Source organism: Monopterus albus, unplaced genomic scaffold (assembly GCF_001952655.1).
Source record: "Monopterus albus unplaced genomic scaffold, M_albus_1.0 scaffold18.1, whole genome shotgun sequence".
Taxonomy (NCBI): Eukaryota; Metazoa; Chordata; class Actinopteri; order Synbranchiformes; family Synbranchidae; genus Monopterus; species Monopterus albus.
In genome coordinates this window covers 4,128,285-4,142,346 of record NW_018127898.1, presented here as the reverse complement: position 1 = coordinate 4,142,346, position 14,062 = coordinate 4,128,285, and the positions used below count along the sequence as shown (strand labels likewise).

At 43.1% G+C, this 14,062-nt stretch overlaps 1 protein-coding gene across 3 annotated transcripts in view; it reads right to left on the bottom strand.

The window, feature by feature from the left end:
• Positions 1-14,056, bottom strand: part of LOC109955944 (RNA-binding protein Musashi homolog 1) — a 20,457-nt gene extending 6,401 nt beyond the window's left edge. The window contains exons 1-6 of one of the 3 annotated variants that reach the window (XM_020592615.1): positions 13,761-13,780; positions 13,159-13,232; positions 12,965-13,046; positions 12,750-12,834; positions 4,440-4,481; positions 3,910-4,002 (exon numbers count right to left, since the gene is read on the bottom strand). In XM_020592615.1, coding sequence (XP_020448271.1) covers positions 3,910-4,002; positions 4,440-4,481; positions 12,750-12,834; positions 12,965-13,046; positions 13,159-13,216 — 360 coding nt within the window. In that variant the 5' untranslated portion in view covers positions 13,217-13,232; positions 13,761-13,780. Of the gene's footprint in view, positions 1-3,909; positions 4,003-4,439; positions 4,482-12,749; positions 12,835-12,964; positions 13,047-13,158; positions 13,306-13,760 lie in introns of those variants that run through there. The other 2 variants (XM_020592616.1, XM_020592614.1) reach the window with 2 other exon arrangements.
• Positions 14,057-14,062: the final 6 nt, after the last annotated feature.

The following is a 14,062-nucleotide window of genomic DNA, read 5'->3' as shown; positions in this document are numbered from 1 at the left end:
CACTTTTGTGCTTTCTGTTAACCAAAAGAGAATAAAACCATTACAACAACATTTACAAAAATCCGTGGCACGGCCTTCCTACATCACATGGAGTATGATTACATGGCTATTTTCTTTAGACAGCAAGTGCTGAAACTCAAACTGGTGTAATGTGAGTGGCCGGGACCTCTGGATGACCAGCCGATTTCTAACCTTTACCTCAGATGAAACACACGCACACGTCTTCCAGCCTGATTTAGATTGCATCTGTGCATGTTATGTGTGCGCTTATAGGACTGAAAAAAAACAATGATTTTCTTTGCCAACTGATGAATGAAGGTTGCTTCTCCAACCTCCATGACCCTTTTAACTGTCATCCTTGTAAACATATAGCTTGGACACAAACAGAGCACCTCCTCCTTTTTCTGTCCTTCGTTCAGTTTTTATTCCAATCCCCCAACCCCCACCACCGCCACCAAGTGCCTTCCAGCCTTCTGGTCATCCAAACTCAATGACGCAGCAGAAAGCCAGGGAACAGGACAGTAAGCAGACAGCTGCAAGCCAACATGTTATCATAAGAGTAGAGTTACATGCACAGATAGTCCTCCTGTTAGCATGAGCAACATCTATTCTGGAAGGATGATTAGCACTGCCAGTCTGAGGAGCTTTTTAACTGAAGCCCAACTCTTGAAGCAGAGAAAAACAATCAAATGCTGTACACTCGTGCTGTTGTGGTTCATGCAATTGTCCTCCATGAGGGTACGATGGTGAGCTGACTTGCAAACAATTCCATCACGTGTGTGATCTTATGCTGTGGTCACACACCGGCCCATTGCCCATGCCAAAACCAATAAGGAGACGATCTCTGATGTCCACTGCCCAGAGCCCTGTAAGACAATCTGATTGGACATCTGTGGGGGTCTGAGATTGGCTTAGCAGCAGCTTAGTCGCTAACCACTCAGCATGCAAGCAAAGGGTGAAGAAAAGTTAAGGTCATATTCTCATGAGGTTTTCACATGTATTGAAATGAGGGTTAACTGTGCAGCTTTCAGAGCAGAGCATTAAAACTATCCAGATAGCAGTGAAGCATACAGCTACCGTCTGAAGAACAAGCGTTAGCTGGCAAGTCCATTACACTTTTTTTGCAAGATTATGAAAGGTGGCATTCACATTTTTCCCTGCTGTCTCCTCACATCTCCCTCTTTCATCCTCTCTCTCTCTCTCTGGCCATCTCTCTCTAAACAGGCCAGCAGACAAAGTGTTCAGTCAAGCCTCCTAATCGCCAGCTCACATGGGTGAGCTGAGTCCCAACTTTTCCTGTCTGCCTTGTCCATGCTGCATTTTTCATTTCACCCACTCACTCCTTCACTTACTGCTAAAACATATTCTCTCATTTTAAAAGGGAGGATTTAATGTTAGTTTTTCATGTAAGGTACTTTCAAGAGACAGGATGAAAAGTCAGGGATTTCCTATGGATTAAACACAATTGACTCTATGACCGAGATGCCTGAAATGCTAATTATCAAATGACCTGACTGCTACACAGGCTCTACGTTCAGCCTTGGTGGAAAAAGGGGAAGTGCTCTCAACTCTCTACCAGGTTCCGAATGATATTAAGACTTTCACTTCAGGACTTATTTGTCACACAAGCACAGCTGCTGTGGTCTCACAGGATCGGGGACAGTTAGCAACAGGAGCTCAGATTTGTTCAGTTAGGAAACCACACGTAAACACACACCTTTGACTCCTCAATTTGGTCCAAAACAACCGGAGGTGTAAACTGAGCTGCTATTTCAGTCCTTTCTAATGAAATCTGTGTAGGTATGCTTTCCGAATTAAACCCGTCAAAAAATAAACTTCAGCACATACTGTATGAGAGAGTTGCAGCAAATGCATAGTGCATTCTGTGTTTTCCTTTGCAAGGCGGTGCCACAGTCTGAAACTAAACAGGATACTGAATTCTGCTCCATCCTAACCTGCAACTTGTAACCAGGCTCAGATAATAAACAAGAAGGACCTACCACTCAGCAGCAATGCACAGAAGGGATTGGCGATACAGCTTCGGTTTCACGTGTCCAAACGGTCCAAATATTCCCTCATCCTGCAGAGGGAGTGTTGTCTTAGATACGAGTGTCTGTAATCACCGAGGAGAAGTGATTCGGCACAGAGCTGCAAACAGCCATTTTACAAAATACACTCAGGAAACATGACATGTCGCAACATCCACCTTACAGTGACTTAAAATGTATGATGGTCACACACGTAATCCAGGTCGAGCAGGATCTGCCACCCAAAATTAGGAGACATTATTCAAATTTGAAGCAGCACCTGAAGTATGGAAATAACCCAAACATGAGTCAGAGGCCAACCGAGAGAAACCGCAGCCAGACATGAGGCAGAAGGAGCTTCGTTCTGTTCATTTCTTCCAACCCATTAAGCCTACATCCTGAAGCAATGCTCATTTTCAGGCTCACTCCTGCTCACCAACAGCAGCAGAACCACACACTTAACATTTGTGACAACTGGCTCACCAGCTGTGAGCCTTACTGTCTGGCTGTATCTGGGCAAATGTATGCAAGCTCGCCTCCCTTCGCAGCCTCAGCGATGCCACTGTCACACTTTTATGCACACACACACACCCCTCTTTCCATTCACGCAAATACACACTTCTCACACATTTTTTTAAAGGAAGAAAAAACACTGGATTACAATGGACAAAAGCAGGTCACCACGGCAACAAGCTGAGAGGTACTATAGCAGGGTGTGTGTGTGTGTGTGTGTGTGTGTGTGTGTGTGTGTGTGTGGGATGGAAGGGGAGTCAGTGTCTGAGGTACTGATTCTGGGTAAGGTGCAGGGGCTGTTACAGGAGCAGCTGTTGCTTTTGATTAGAGCCTGAACTCCACTCAGACACACTCCCAAACATCTAAAGTGTAATTGGCTAAAAAGTAACCCAACATTTCATGCATGATGAATACTATGACACGTTTACGGGCCCTCAGACTGGTGTTTTTCTCCCTTTCATAGTCACTTTTCCTCCTCACTATCTCAACATTCCTCCTTTTCTCTGCCCTTCAACCCTTTCCGAGTCGCCCTCCCTCTCTCTCTCTCTCTACGGGGGGCTGCTTCTTCCCTTTCAGTCCCCCGCCATCTCCCTCTTCTCTTCCCCCACCTCTCATGGCTTTTTTTCTTCCTCCCTCTCCTCGGCTACTCATCTGTCTCCACAGCATGTGTTTGCCTTTCACCAAATTTCATTCAAAGGAGCTGAGCAGGACAAATGTACAAGCCAAAAACAATGAGATGCGACCGGAAACTGCAAACAGAAGCGATAAACTAACAAACGAACTAATGCTGTAGCTAGTAGAGCTGAACATCAGTGATCCCACAACACTTCTCATTCATTTCTTTTAGTTCTTTCTGTTCTTTCACTTTCAACGCCAAGCCTTGCTCTCACTACTAGTACAGTACTGTCCTGTACTATTCAAATTAGGCCCTTTTTTTTACTTCTTATTGCGCCTCGGCTCAAATGAATAGGAGAAAAGGAGGAACACAAACAGAGAGAACCAAGCTTTTTGCTATAAAGATGTCAAAGGGATGGGGCTATAATATATGTATTATATATCAAAGCTATGTAGTTGATATTAGGCAGTGATTCCCAACCACGTTCTTATAACTCCATGGTGTACATGGAAAGCTTGTGGAGTCCCTCAGCTAATATGGTAAAATAATGTTTTTTTTTTTTTTTACTTCATTAAAGAAAAATGTGTCCACATATTGAGTCACATAATGACCCAGCTATAAAACCAGCAAGTGGGCAAAAAAAAAAAAGAAACCAGCTTAAAGTACTGAATAAACTGTTAAAATAGTTAGCTACAAGTGAAATACACACAATTGATACACTGCAAATAGGTGTCAGATCTGTGTAGAGTTTACCTTTCCAAACTGGTCAAAGTATTGCTTCACATCTTCGATGGTGGTATTGACTGACAGTCCCCCGACAAAGATCTTCTTTGTCCTGGTCACCAGCTAGCAACAGAGAAGAAGAAGAAGGCATCGTTTACCACTAATCACATTAGGCAGGGGGTAGATAGATGCCTGCGATAAAGAGACTTTATTTGTGTTTGTCTAATCTCAGAGATTTCTGAAAAGCTCTTCTGAGCATTCAGCCTAACCGGACTGAGTTTAAGGTTTAGAAGGGTGTGTATATAGATAAGTATTGTGGTGTATTCATTCACGTGTGTGCAAAGACACGCACTGGTGTGTGTGTGGGAGATATTAGCTGCTGATGGGGGTTGGGTGGGTCAGTGATGTTAGGATGCAGGGTCACAGTGTCAGGCTGGACATGCTCCTCTTTGGTCACGAGTCTGACTCTAATCCCATCCAATCAGAGCTCAGTGATTAGGGGCGACACATGACATCACCACTGCTCCTCCTTGCTGTTAAGCCCGTTAGGGTGCACTCACCTTAGGCTGGGCCCGGCGGGGAAATGCTACCTTTGGGTCGATCTGTATGGGAGACATAAAATAAGATAGTGTTAAAAATTTGTAAAAGTGCAGGGAAAACCTTTTCTCTCTGTTTCCCAAACACATATCATTGTGATTATGTGCATATTTCAAGAAGTCCTAATGTGAATTTGATGATGAACTGTGATGACTGTGGTGGTCTAGCACTTCTGTGTAACAGATGGTTCAAGGTTTCTGCTAGAAGTGTGCAACAGCCGCATTTAACCCTTACCATTACCGCACTGAAGTGGTAATGCTTCCCTTTAACATACACATGGCCTGGCTTGCATTTTATCAAAGTAACAAAATAGAAATGACCATAAAGCATTGTTGTTACACCAAAAGAAAATCACAGACTTCACAAAAAGAAATATACAAGTGTCTTATGGGTCAAACTCCCTGTCTTTAAAATCCAGACACATAAACCCAGACAGATGTCATTAGGATTTGGGGAGCAGTAGTGTTGTATAAAAAGTACTGGCAGCATCCATCACACATACAGTGAAGAGCAATGTACTAAAGTATGCTTTACAGCTGGGAACTCTGAGAGACAACACACAACATTCTATAGTACAGTGGTGTAACTTAACTAACTACATTTACTCAAGTACTGTAGTTAAATACAATTTTAATCAATACCTAATTACTTTAACTGAATATTTTCATCTTCTGTTACTGCATACTTTGACTTCACTACATTTTAGAGGCAAATGTTGTAGTTTTTACTCCACTACATGTATTTGATAAATGTAGCTACTAGTTACTTTTCAGAATCAGAATCAGATTAACTACACAAAGTCTAATATAGTCACCTGACTTTAGTGACCCTATATTTTTATGACAATACTTGTGTACTTTTACTTAAGTAACATTTTGAATACAGGACCTTTATTTGTAAAAGTACTTTTACACTCTGGTATTGTCATTTTTACTTAAGTAAACAATCCGAGTACTTCTCCCACCACTGCTGTAGCAGAGGGTTGAAGCATCCAATAGGTTTAAAATGATACAAATATTAGAAAATAAAACAAGTCATGAAGTTTCAGGATGAAACAACAATTTTAAATGTCAAGTGTTCTTTCGGCAACCTGGGGTGTTCAGGTCACCAGGCAAATATTTTTCATATCTGTTCTGAGGCTTTGATGTAGACCTCTCCTGTCTAACCCACTCTTCCACTGCTTAAGTTTTATTACCAAAGACAACAAATTTCCCCCTGCTCCAGATGTTGTTCAGTAGCTGATCCTGCACTTGTGTAAATTGAATTTCTCTCTGGGAATCAATGACTCATCGCACTGTTAATTAACCAGAATTAACCATCTGAAGGCCTTCAAATCCACAAACAGAACATATGCTAATCTATGTCTATGCAAGCCCCAAAAATCCACATGCACCAGACAAACAAGAAGGTGCAGGGCACAAAATCCACTGTGAGACATGATGCATTCTCTGAACTGCATGTAGAGACACAACTAAGAGCATCTTACCCACAAACTAGGCAAAGCAGGACAGTCTGCATCCAAAATTAGCATTTATATTTAGCTTGTGCCTTTTGTTTTCTAAGGGTGGATGAAACAATATGGGACTGTAAATGTTTAATGTCACTTGTAACCTTGTAATCTATTCAGTATATATATCTATATATAGATATATATAGACAGACACACACGACACCCATTTGGATTAGCAAGATTTGACTGTATCCATAATTCTGCACAGTGAAATGTCTCAGCAGTGGTCAAGGTTACAGATAAAATTAGAAGCAAATGAGTTTTGAATGAGCTGGCCTTTAATAATGCTAAACATGCAAAGCCTGGCCTGGCATTTTAAATTTGTGTGGAATCTTGTGTAATTCTCACTCAAGCCAATGACAGAGATGATTTTAGGTCACAGGAACTTGTAGTGTATTATAGTCTTAGACTTCCATCTTTGTTCTAATAATTGGATGTGTGAAGCAAAACCCCTTGTGTCTCACACATCCACTATCAGATGAACTGAATTGATATTCGCAACTAAAAGGAGCCTATCCAATGGCCAGAAATAAGTACTTATAATGTGAACAATATGCACAATGCAAGGGCGTTCATTCAATATTCATGCAATCTTTTCATCTCTTTCCTGTGATAATTCCCTGCTTCTGATGGCAAATCTACAGACCAAAATATCCCTACGAGGACCTTTAAGTGCCTCAGATTTACCGCTGCTTCGAGAGCACAACACTGTGTAACTAAGATGCAGCTGCAGCGTCCTTGGAAGGGATTGCAGAAGGACTCTGCACCTTGAAGTGGGACAAAAAGACGAGAAGAGTCGCGTCACCTCCAGCTGGTCTGAGCACAAAGACAAAGGTGACAAGGACACGTAAAGCCACCGGCAACTACTGGCTACAGCAGCGCAACAACAGAGTGCACCAAAGAATGATGACAACACAGCATTTCTTACAGGATCTGTTTAGTGGGCCAATATTCGAGATGTGTGGCTTCATACTGTAAGGCTACCAACACAGTGCCTCGTGGACCAAAGGCTTTTTATCTTTTAACAGCAGGAAAAAAGATGAGAACAAAAGGCACAAATGTGAATGGCAAGGGCAGATACAGCACTATATATAGATGTATTCTCATATACTACAACTCTTTGCAATAGAGGTAACTGTGTATCTGCTGTATACTACTGAAAGAACTCCTGTTTTTGTTTGGACATTTATTTTACAGCATAAATAGATTTAGGAAAGAGAAGCTGCAGTAACCTCTGAAGCATAACAAAAAGGCAGAATCACAGCAGTACACTACTACAACAGACGACAGTGTAACCTGTCATCGCTGCTATTGTGCTGTGCTACTTTTTCTTGTATAAATTGTTATTGTTAGAACACTTCCTGGTTACCACGGCACATCCCAACTTGAAACAGCTCTCGGGAAATATGGCCGGCGTTTCTTCCGACCTGACAGCGCTGAAAGGTAACAGCCTTTTGTGTTCAGGTCAGCCCACCTGCCTTAGTGTTTTAACAAGACTAGAGGACAGGAGCTGCCCTGGGGCGATCCTGTGGCTGAGACACAGACCCTGAGCTGACAGTTTCAGCGGTCGAAACCTGCTCTCACGTTAGACTCAAGTCTGCAGTCACGTACCGAGTGCCATGGTAAATACAATAAAATATTCACAACAAATCTGGTAACTTTGAACATCAAGACACATTCATTTCTTCTTTGATTCTGCTCATAAATATTGTCATCGGGTGGATGATTAAGACATGCATAACGATATAGAGTATATAGACTGTGATACATTTTCTTGAAACAACTGAAATGCAGTTTATGGACAGTAATTATTTGGCTTATCTGCTTAATTAAAAACACACCGATGCAACAATCTTGCCAGTATAACATAATTAGAAATATTAATAACAGATATTATATTACCAGTGAGATAGAATAATCCCTGAACCATCTCATGGTCCACTGTAACAATGTCCACCCATACCTTACTTGTTGACAAAGCACCAATAATTCATCACTTTTAAATGATCAGAAGCTCTTAAAAAACAGCTTTAAATACAGATGGTTACCAACTAGACTAGGTTAGGCCTAATGCAATATCTGTAGTAGTGTTGCTACGGCTATGGTCATGCCATGCTGTTAAAAATCATTCCACTTCAGCGAAGTAACAGAATGTATCTAACATGTCATTTCTACATATGGCTATACTCAGAGGAAGGTAACAATAAATGAAAATTAAAGCATCTATCAGGCCGGCAGATTAGCCTCAAGGAAGAGAGATAGGCCACAAAGCAAAAAGTGAAATGACTTAGCCAGGTCACTGTTTGCAACACTCAGAAATAACTCTTCTGAGGCCTGACAGTTGAGAAGTGGCTCTGCCATGTAATAGTCCCAATCAGACTGGTGACAGTGTAACATTTCTAGGAAGACAAAAGTTGCTCCTCCCAGACTGACAAAGAAGAGTTACTGTATGACTGAGTGTTCATGAAATGGTCTGACTAACATCCCGCTTCATGACATCCAACCTCCGCTGCATCTAAATAGCACAGTGACAGCAGAGCCTACAGTATGATTTTAGTGATTTAGCTAGACTAATCTACAACCGATAGTCACCTCATGTGGCCCAGCGCGTCCACCAGTGTTACAAACTGGAAAACAAAAATAAAGAATAAAAAAAAAACAGAAGGTCAAATCAACAGATAGGGAGCAGAGAGAGGAAGTGGAAGAGAAAAGAGAGAAAGAGAGGGCATTCATTTGGAAACCAGAGTCAGGCCATGAAAAAGTGGGCCTGTCCACTGTAGCGGGGCCATCCCAGCAGGCTGCCCCTCTGATTTCATTAATTAACAGGACAAAGAGTACAAAACAGATGGGCCCGTAGAGGAACTGGGGCTCCCATGCTACCCCCACAGGCACACACACACACACACACACTCACATAACGTAGCACAAACATAAACACCGACACACAAAGTGACACATGTTAAATAGAATACAGAAATATGCACATCACCCTAACTACCAACAAGAAGTGTATCACAGTCATATCCAGTCACATTCACGCACTGACACACTGGCCAACCTGCCAAGAAGTTCTTGCAAAACAGCTACACTGACAGAAAGGGACCACAGGCTCCACCATTATGGCCAAATAATCAATATAAGCTAAACAAAAAGCTGTAAACAGAAAAGGAGACAAAAGGAGTTGGCATGTCAGTGCACGCACACAGAGTGAAGGAGAGAGACTTAGTTTGGGCTCAGGCCAGCAGGCTCATTCTGCACAGCTGAACAATAGCACAGTAATTAGTTAACGAAGCTCGCTAATGAGGACCCCCAACCCCACCCCTACCCCTGTAACCCTGCTAGAGCACCTCACCGGGGCAGGGGCGAGTGTGTGTAGTGGTGGTGGGCAGGGTTGTGGACACGTAGCACTGCGAGAGCACCCTGGATCCACCTTCAGAGCAGGTCCAGGCTTTATCCCCAGACATCGGAAGCCCAATCCAGTTTGTTTACTTCAATCCAATTAGTTGCTTTTCTGATCCATACTAATTACAGCACAGGAACTGGGCCTGCCTCCTTTCTCTCTCTCTCTCTCTCTCCGCCACCTTCTCCATCCCCCTCTCCATTTTCATCCACGTCAGCATTAACAGCTAATCTCCAGTCAGGAACAAGGAGCCTCACCACTAGCCGGGTGTTAGATCAGGAGCCACAGCAAACTGCAGCGCCACTGTCCACGAAGGCTTGTGCTAACATATGTTGTTACAGTGATGCCTATAGATGACAACAGCTATATTAGCACCATTACAGATGAATAGTACTGCACCTGTCAAAGCCAGCCACCTACTGTAACACACCTGGAAAAGGCCATTCCTGTTTACTCCGTGTAAAAAAATGAAATCATCTGTATTTTCCCTTTTTTTACACGGAGTAAACACCTTACCTTCTATAAATATATTTTTCATTTGGGGAGTGTTAGTTCAGGATTACACTTGGGGTTATTTTAGGGCATTGGTCTTTACAAAAATAACAAGATTATCACACACTCGACACATCGCCACAGAATAAATAATTCATATCTGCTGCATGTAAGCAATGTTTATCAGTCACATGCACAAAAAGGTACACAATAATCCATCATTTAAAAACACACCAGAAATAATAACACACTAAAATCACAGATACTCCACACTGATCCGAGTGAATGAAAAGTAGTAGCGCTTCTGAGAATATCTCGTCTCGCATTTTTCTTCTTCCAGTAAAGCATTTCTCCGGGAAAACAAATACCAGTTATGTCCTTCTTCTCTGTCCAGAGAAACCACTGCCCTAAGGCCGTCCTCTGCCCCTACAGGAAATCTACCCTCCGACTAAAACAACCTCAAAAGACCTTGCTCTAAAAACAAAAGACAAAACCTCTCATTTCAGGTATTATTATTTTTCTGCTACATGACAGGTAGTGACAGTACTTGTAGTGTTTAATCATTTAGCTCATGGCTTTTGTTTTTTGAGGGTGGATGAATCTATACAGAACTGTAAATGTTTAATGTCACTTGGAACCTGTGATATGGACCTTGCACCAGTAAATGCAGTTTACTTCTCACCCTGTGTCCTCGCACAGCACCCTGTTGCTCTGTTACATCCTTTTTCCTACACCATCCTCGTTTCTCTCCTTCCTGCCTCAGGCCCTGTTGTGTCTTTTCTCACAAACCAAATGCTCAGCATAAAAAGAAAAAAGAATCAGAGCACTGAATATTCTTCCTCATTCCAGGGAGGGATGTCTTTTTCAAATCTCATGCTGATTAAACAATACTGTGGAGAGGGAGGGAGGGTCCAGGTGTGAGGCAGACACAAGGCGCAATGGAAGTGTGGAAATAAATTCAAATAGAAGATAACTGCAAAGACACAGATGTTACACAGAGGCTGACGCTGGTCCCATGTCCACAAAGTCTCAACTCCATGCTGCTGTATGTTTAGCCAAAAATAGTTATTCGAAGGCTTTATTCATATTCATTTACAACCCAAAAAAGTGGAAACCAGGTTACCTGACATATTTGGAACTAAGAATAAGCAGTTTTGCTGCTCGGTTATATTTCATACAGTGTTACAGAATTAGGCTATAAGCAAAAAAAAATAATAAACTAACTTTAACTATATAGCCCTTACAAATCTGCACACACATGAAAAAAAGATTTGGCCTCTTATTCCCAAAAAGGAACGACAAAATGGCACCCATGCTGTTTGAAACGACTGGCTGGATAGTTTGTACCACGGCGTGCTTCCTCCGTGCGCTGCTGCCACAACAACCTGGGCATCCAAAGCTGCATTTGAGTCTTTGACATTATTATTGTTTACCCTTATGCTGTGTTTTGGTTTATAATAGGGCAACGCCTAACCCCACCAGTGGCCTGCCAAGCTCAACCTCCAAACCAGTGCTCACAGCTCACACACTCATTACAGTCTGGCTCTCTGGCAGCACCTAGTTTTACGAGGTACTGCATCTCGTAAGTAACACTGGACGATTAGAACTTGCTTCCAAGCTAAGCGAAGAAACTAATAGATCACCAGCAGCAAAACTCGTTTTGTAATAAATACTACAGCAACTGTCCTGAAACACTCAACTCTGACAATCCAATTTTTAAAAACTGTAGCTTTAAAACTGATAACTACTAATCATCACCCCCCCACCCCACCCACACAAAGTATAAAGGGTCTGTCACCATGACATAACGCTGTGTGACAGGGCTCTGCCACCCAACTGAGCCCAGTGTTTTAAGTTAATGCAAAATAACAGAGAAGTTGTTATGGAGACATAAATCCCATCAGGTTGTGCAGTCACAGCACCGTCTCCTGTGGCTGGTGTCACCCCCGGCAACAGGCTTGCGCCAACAACTAACCAACTCTACCTTTCTTCACCCCTGGGCTCTGCTGCTTTTCTGTGCCACAGATTTTCACTCTCAGATGATCCTGTGTGTTTGTTGAAGTGTTTGTGTGTGTGTGTGTATACAAGTGGTTAGGAAAGGCCACGACCTAATGAAGACACACCCAGTCCCTGTTCCTGTATCCAGTCTACATGACCAAGACACCAATATTCACACCTTCATGGATATTCAAATCAAAGTCAGCAGCTTTGACTCTTGCCAAACTACAAACCACAAGTGCTCACATATGTTTTCATGTTAGCATAGGGATGTTAACAAGTAGGCTGTATTGTGGGCTTCTGTTGGGTAACCTGTTCGTCCATAGCGTAGGAGGAGGAATCACAAAGAAACCCTGGTCAAACATATTCTCTACAAACCTCAGCATCTACATAAATATTTAATTTCAGCTATGACGCGTTTGGCCCTCACAGACTTCCCCTGACATCAGTTTGGGAACCACTGCCACAACTGTTTCCTTTCCTCTGACTTTTTTCTTTGAGAGTTGCCACCACCAAAACTAGTGCTGTTGTTTTCTATTTAAAAAAAAACTTGTGAGCTCTCTGCATAACCCCTGTGAGGTTTTGCAGGGGCTCCTACCCCATTCAGGTCCCCAGGTAACCATGGCAATGAAGACCAAGAAAGAACGCTTTCATGTTGGCGCCCTGAACCGGGATTTGGAAGGGGAAATGAGCAGAGAGAGAAAGAGGAGGGGGCGAGGAGGGGGGTGCTGCTTCAAAACGCACTCTTCAACTTTACATACGGTGGGAGGCAACATGCACTGAGGGGGAAAAACATGCCACACAGACCCCGAACTGGAAAAGTTACAAAAGGCAACTTAGTAGCACCAAGCAACTTCAAATGGCAGCACTCACCGTTTTGGAATCCAGCTCGTGCCTGTTTTGCGCCAAAACCTTCTCCACGCCGGCTTGTTCTGCGTATGTCACAAACCCGAACCCCCTGTAAAGGCAAAATAAATTAACCCGTGCCACAAAAATCAAAATGCTAACTCAGGGCAGCTTGAATCGTCTAATGGAAAAAGCACCGCATCCAGTGATAGGACGGCGGAGCGCACACGCCTCCTTCTTACCTCGACCGCTTGGTAACGGGATCCCGCATCACCATACACTCCTTCACCTCGCCAAATTTACAGAAGTACTCCTTCAAGCCCTCTGCAAAAACAGCGGGGAAATAAGTTCATATAAACGCAAGAATCTGAGACTCTACCCACAGGCCCCGGTGTGCTGGCACCGGCTATAGAGAGACAATGGGGTTGAAACGGACCACGTTGTGATTGTGTCCCTCGGGTCCTCAGAGATCGGGCTATCTGGCCACTCAGCATAATCGCCCATTAGGCCCTGCAGACCACAAACAAAGCTACACTTGGTGACGATGGCTGTTTTGACACAGCAGCAGCAGCAGCAGCAGTGGCATAATCCGTCGCAACAAGAATAAACTGTAGCCTATACACCAGCCTGCGCTCACGGCTCTTAAAATAAATGAATGGATTCAGCGGAGTGCAACAAACACAACGAGCGTGGGCATCGACGTGAGCTCAACTTCTTCTTTAACGGCGAATAATCGATCACTTCTACTATAAATGCCCTTTTCTGTCATTAACTGCGTAATGAGTGCACAGGAAAAGGCAGACAAGTCCTTGTGTGTGCACGCATTTCCAGCGTTAATCTCCCCGCGTCTCGGCAAGTCTAAATCCTAAAAGCTGATCCTTACTGAATAGGAGGCTTTGATTGAACTATTTACAGCGGTTCTCTTAACTTCAGAAAGGCTCGCAGGTGAAATAGGGGCTATTCTTAAGCCAAAGGTATGCAGAGGGAAACTGGAGGCTTTCACAGAGACTTATTAAAGTAGCGTGCGGGACAGCTCACCTTGTGTTGTCTGCCAACTCAGACCCCCGATGAACATTTTGCTGAATGAGAGAAATACAAGCTGTAAGTCACACAGAACATCACGCGTCTTTAAAGCACAACCACATGTTCATTCGAGGCAAAAACTGGAGCAATTATGTGTAATATAGCATCAATAAAGTGAGAAGAAAGCATCGGCCATGTTGCGAAGTCACCAATCGGCCAGTCGGGCCGTTATAATCCCCTAGAGGAGGAAGAAAGGACAGGATTTTCCAGATGATGGAGGAGAAGTTACAATGATGCCTTCTGGAGGAAAACAGGCA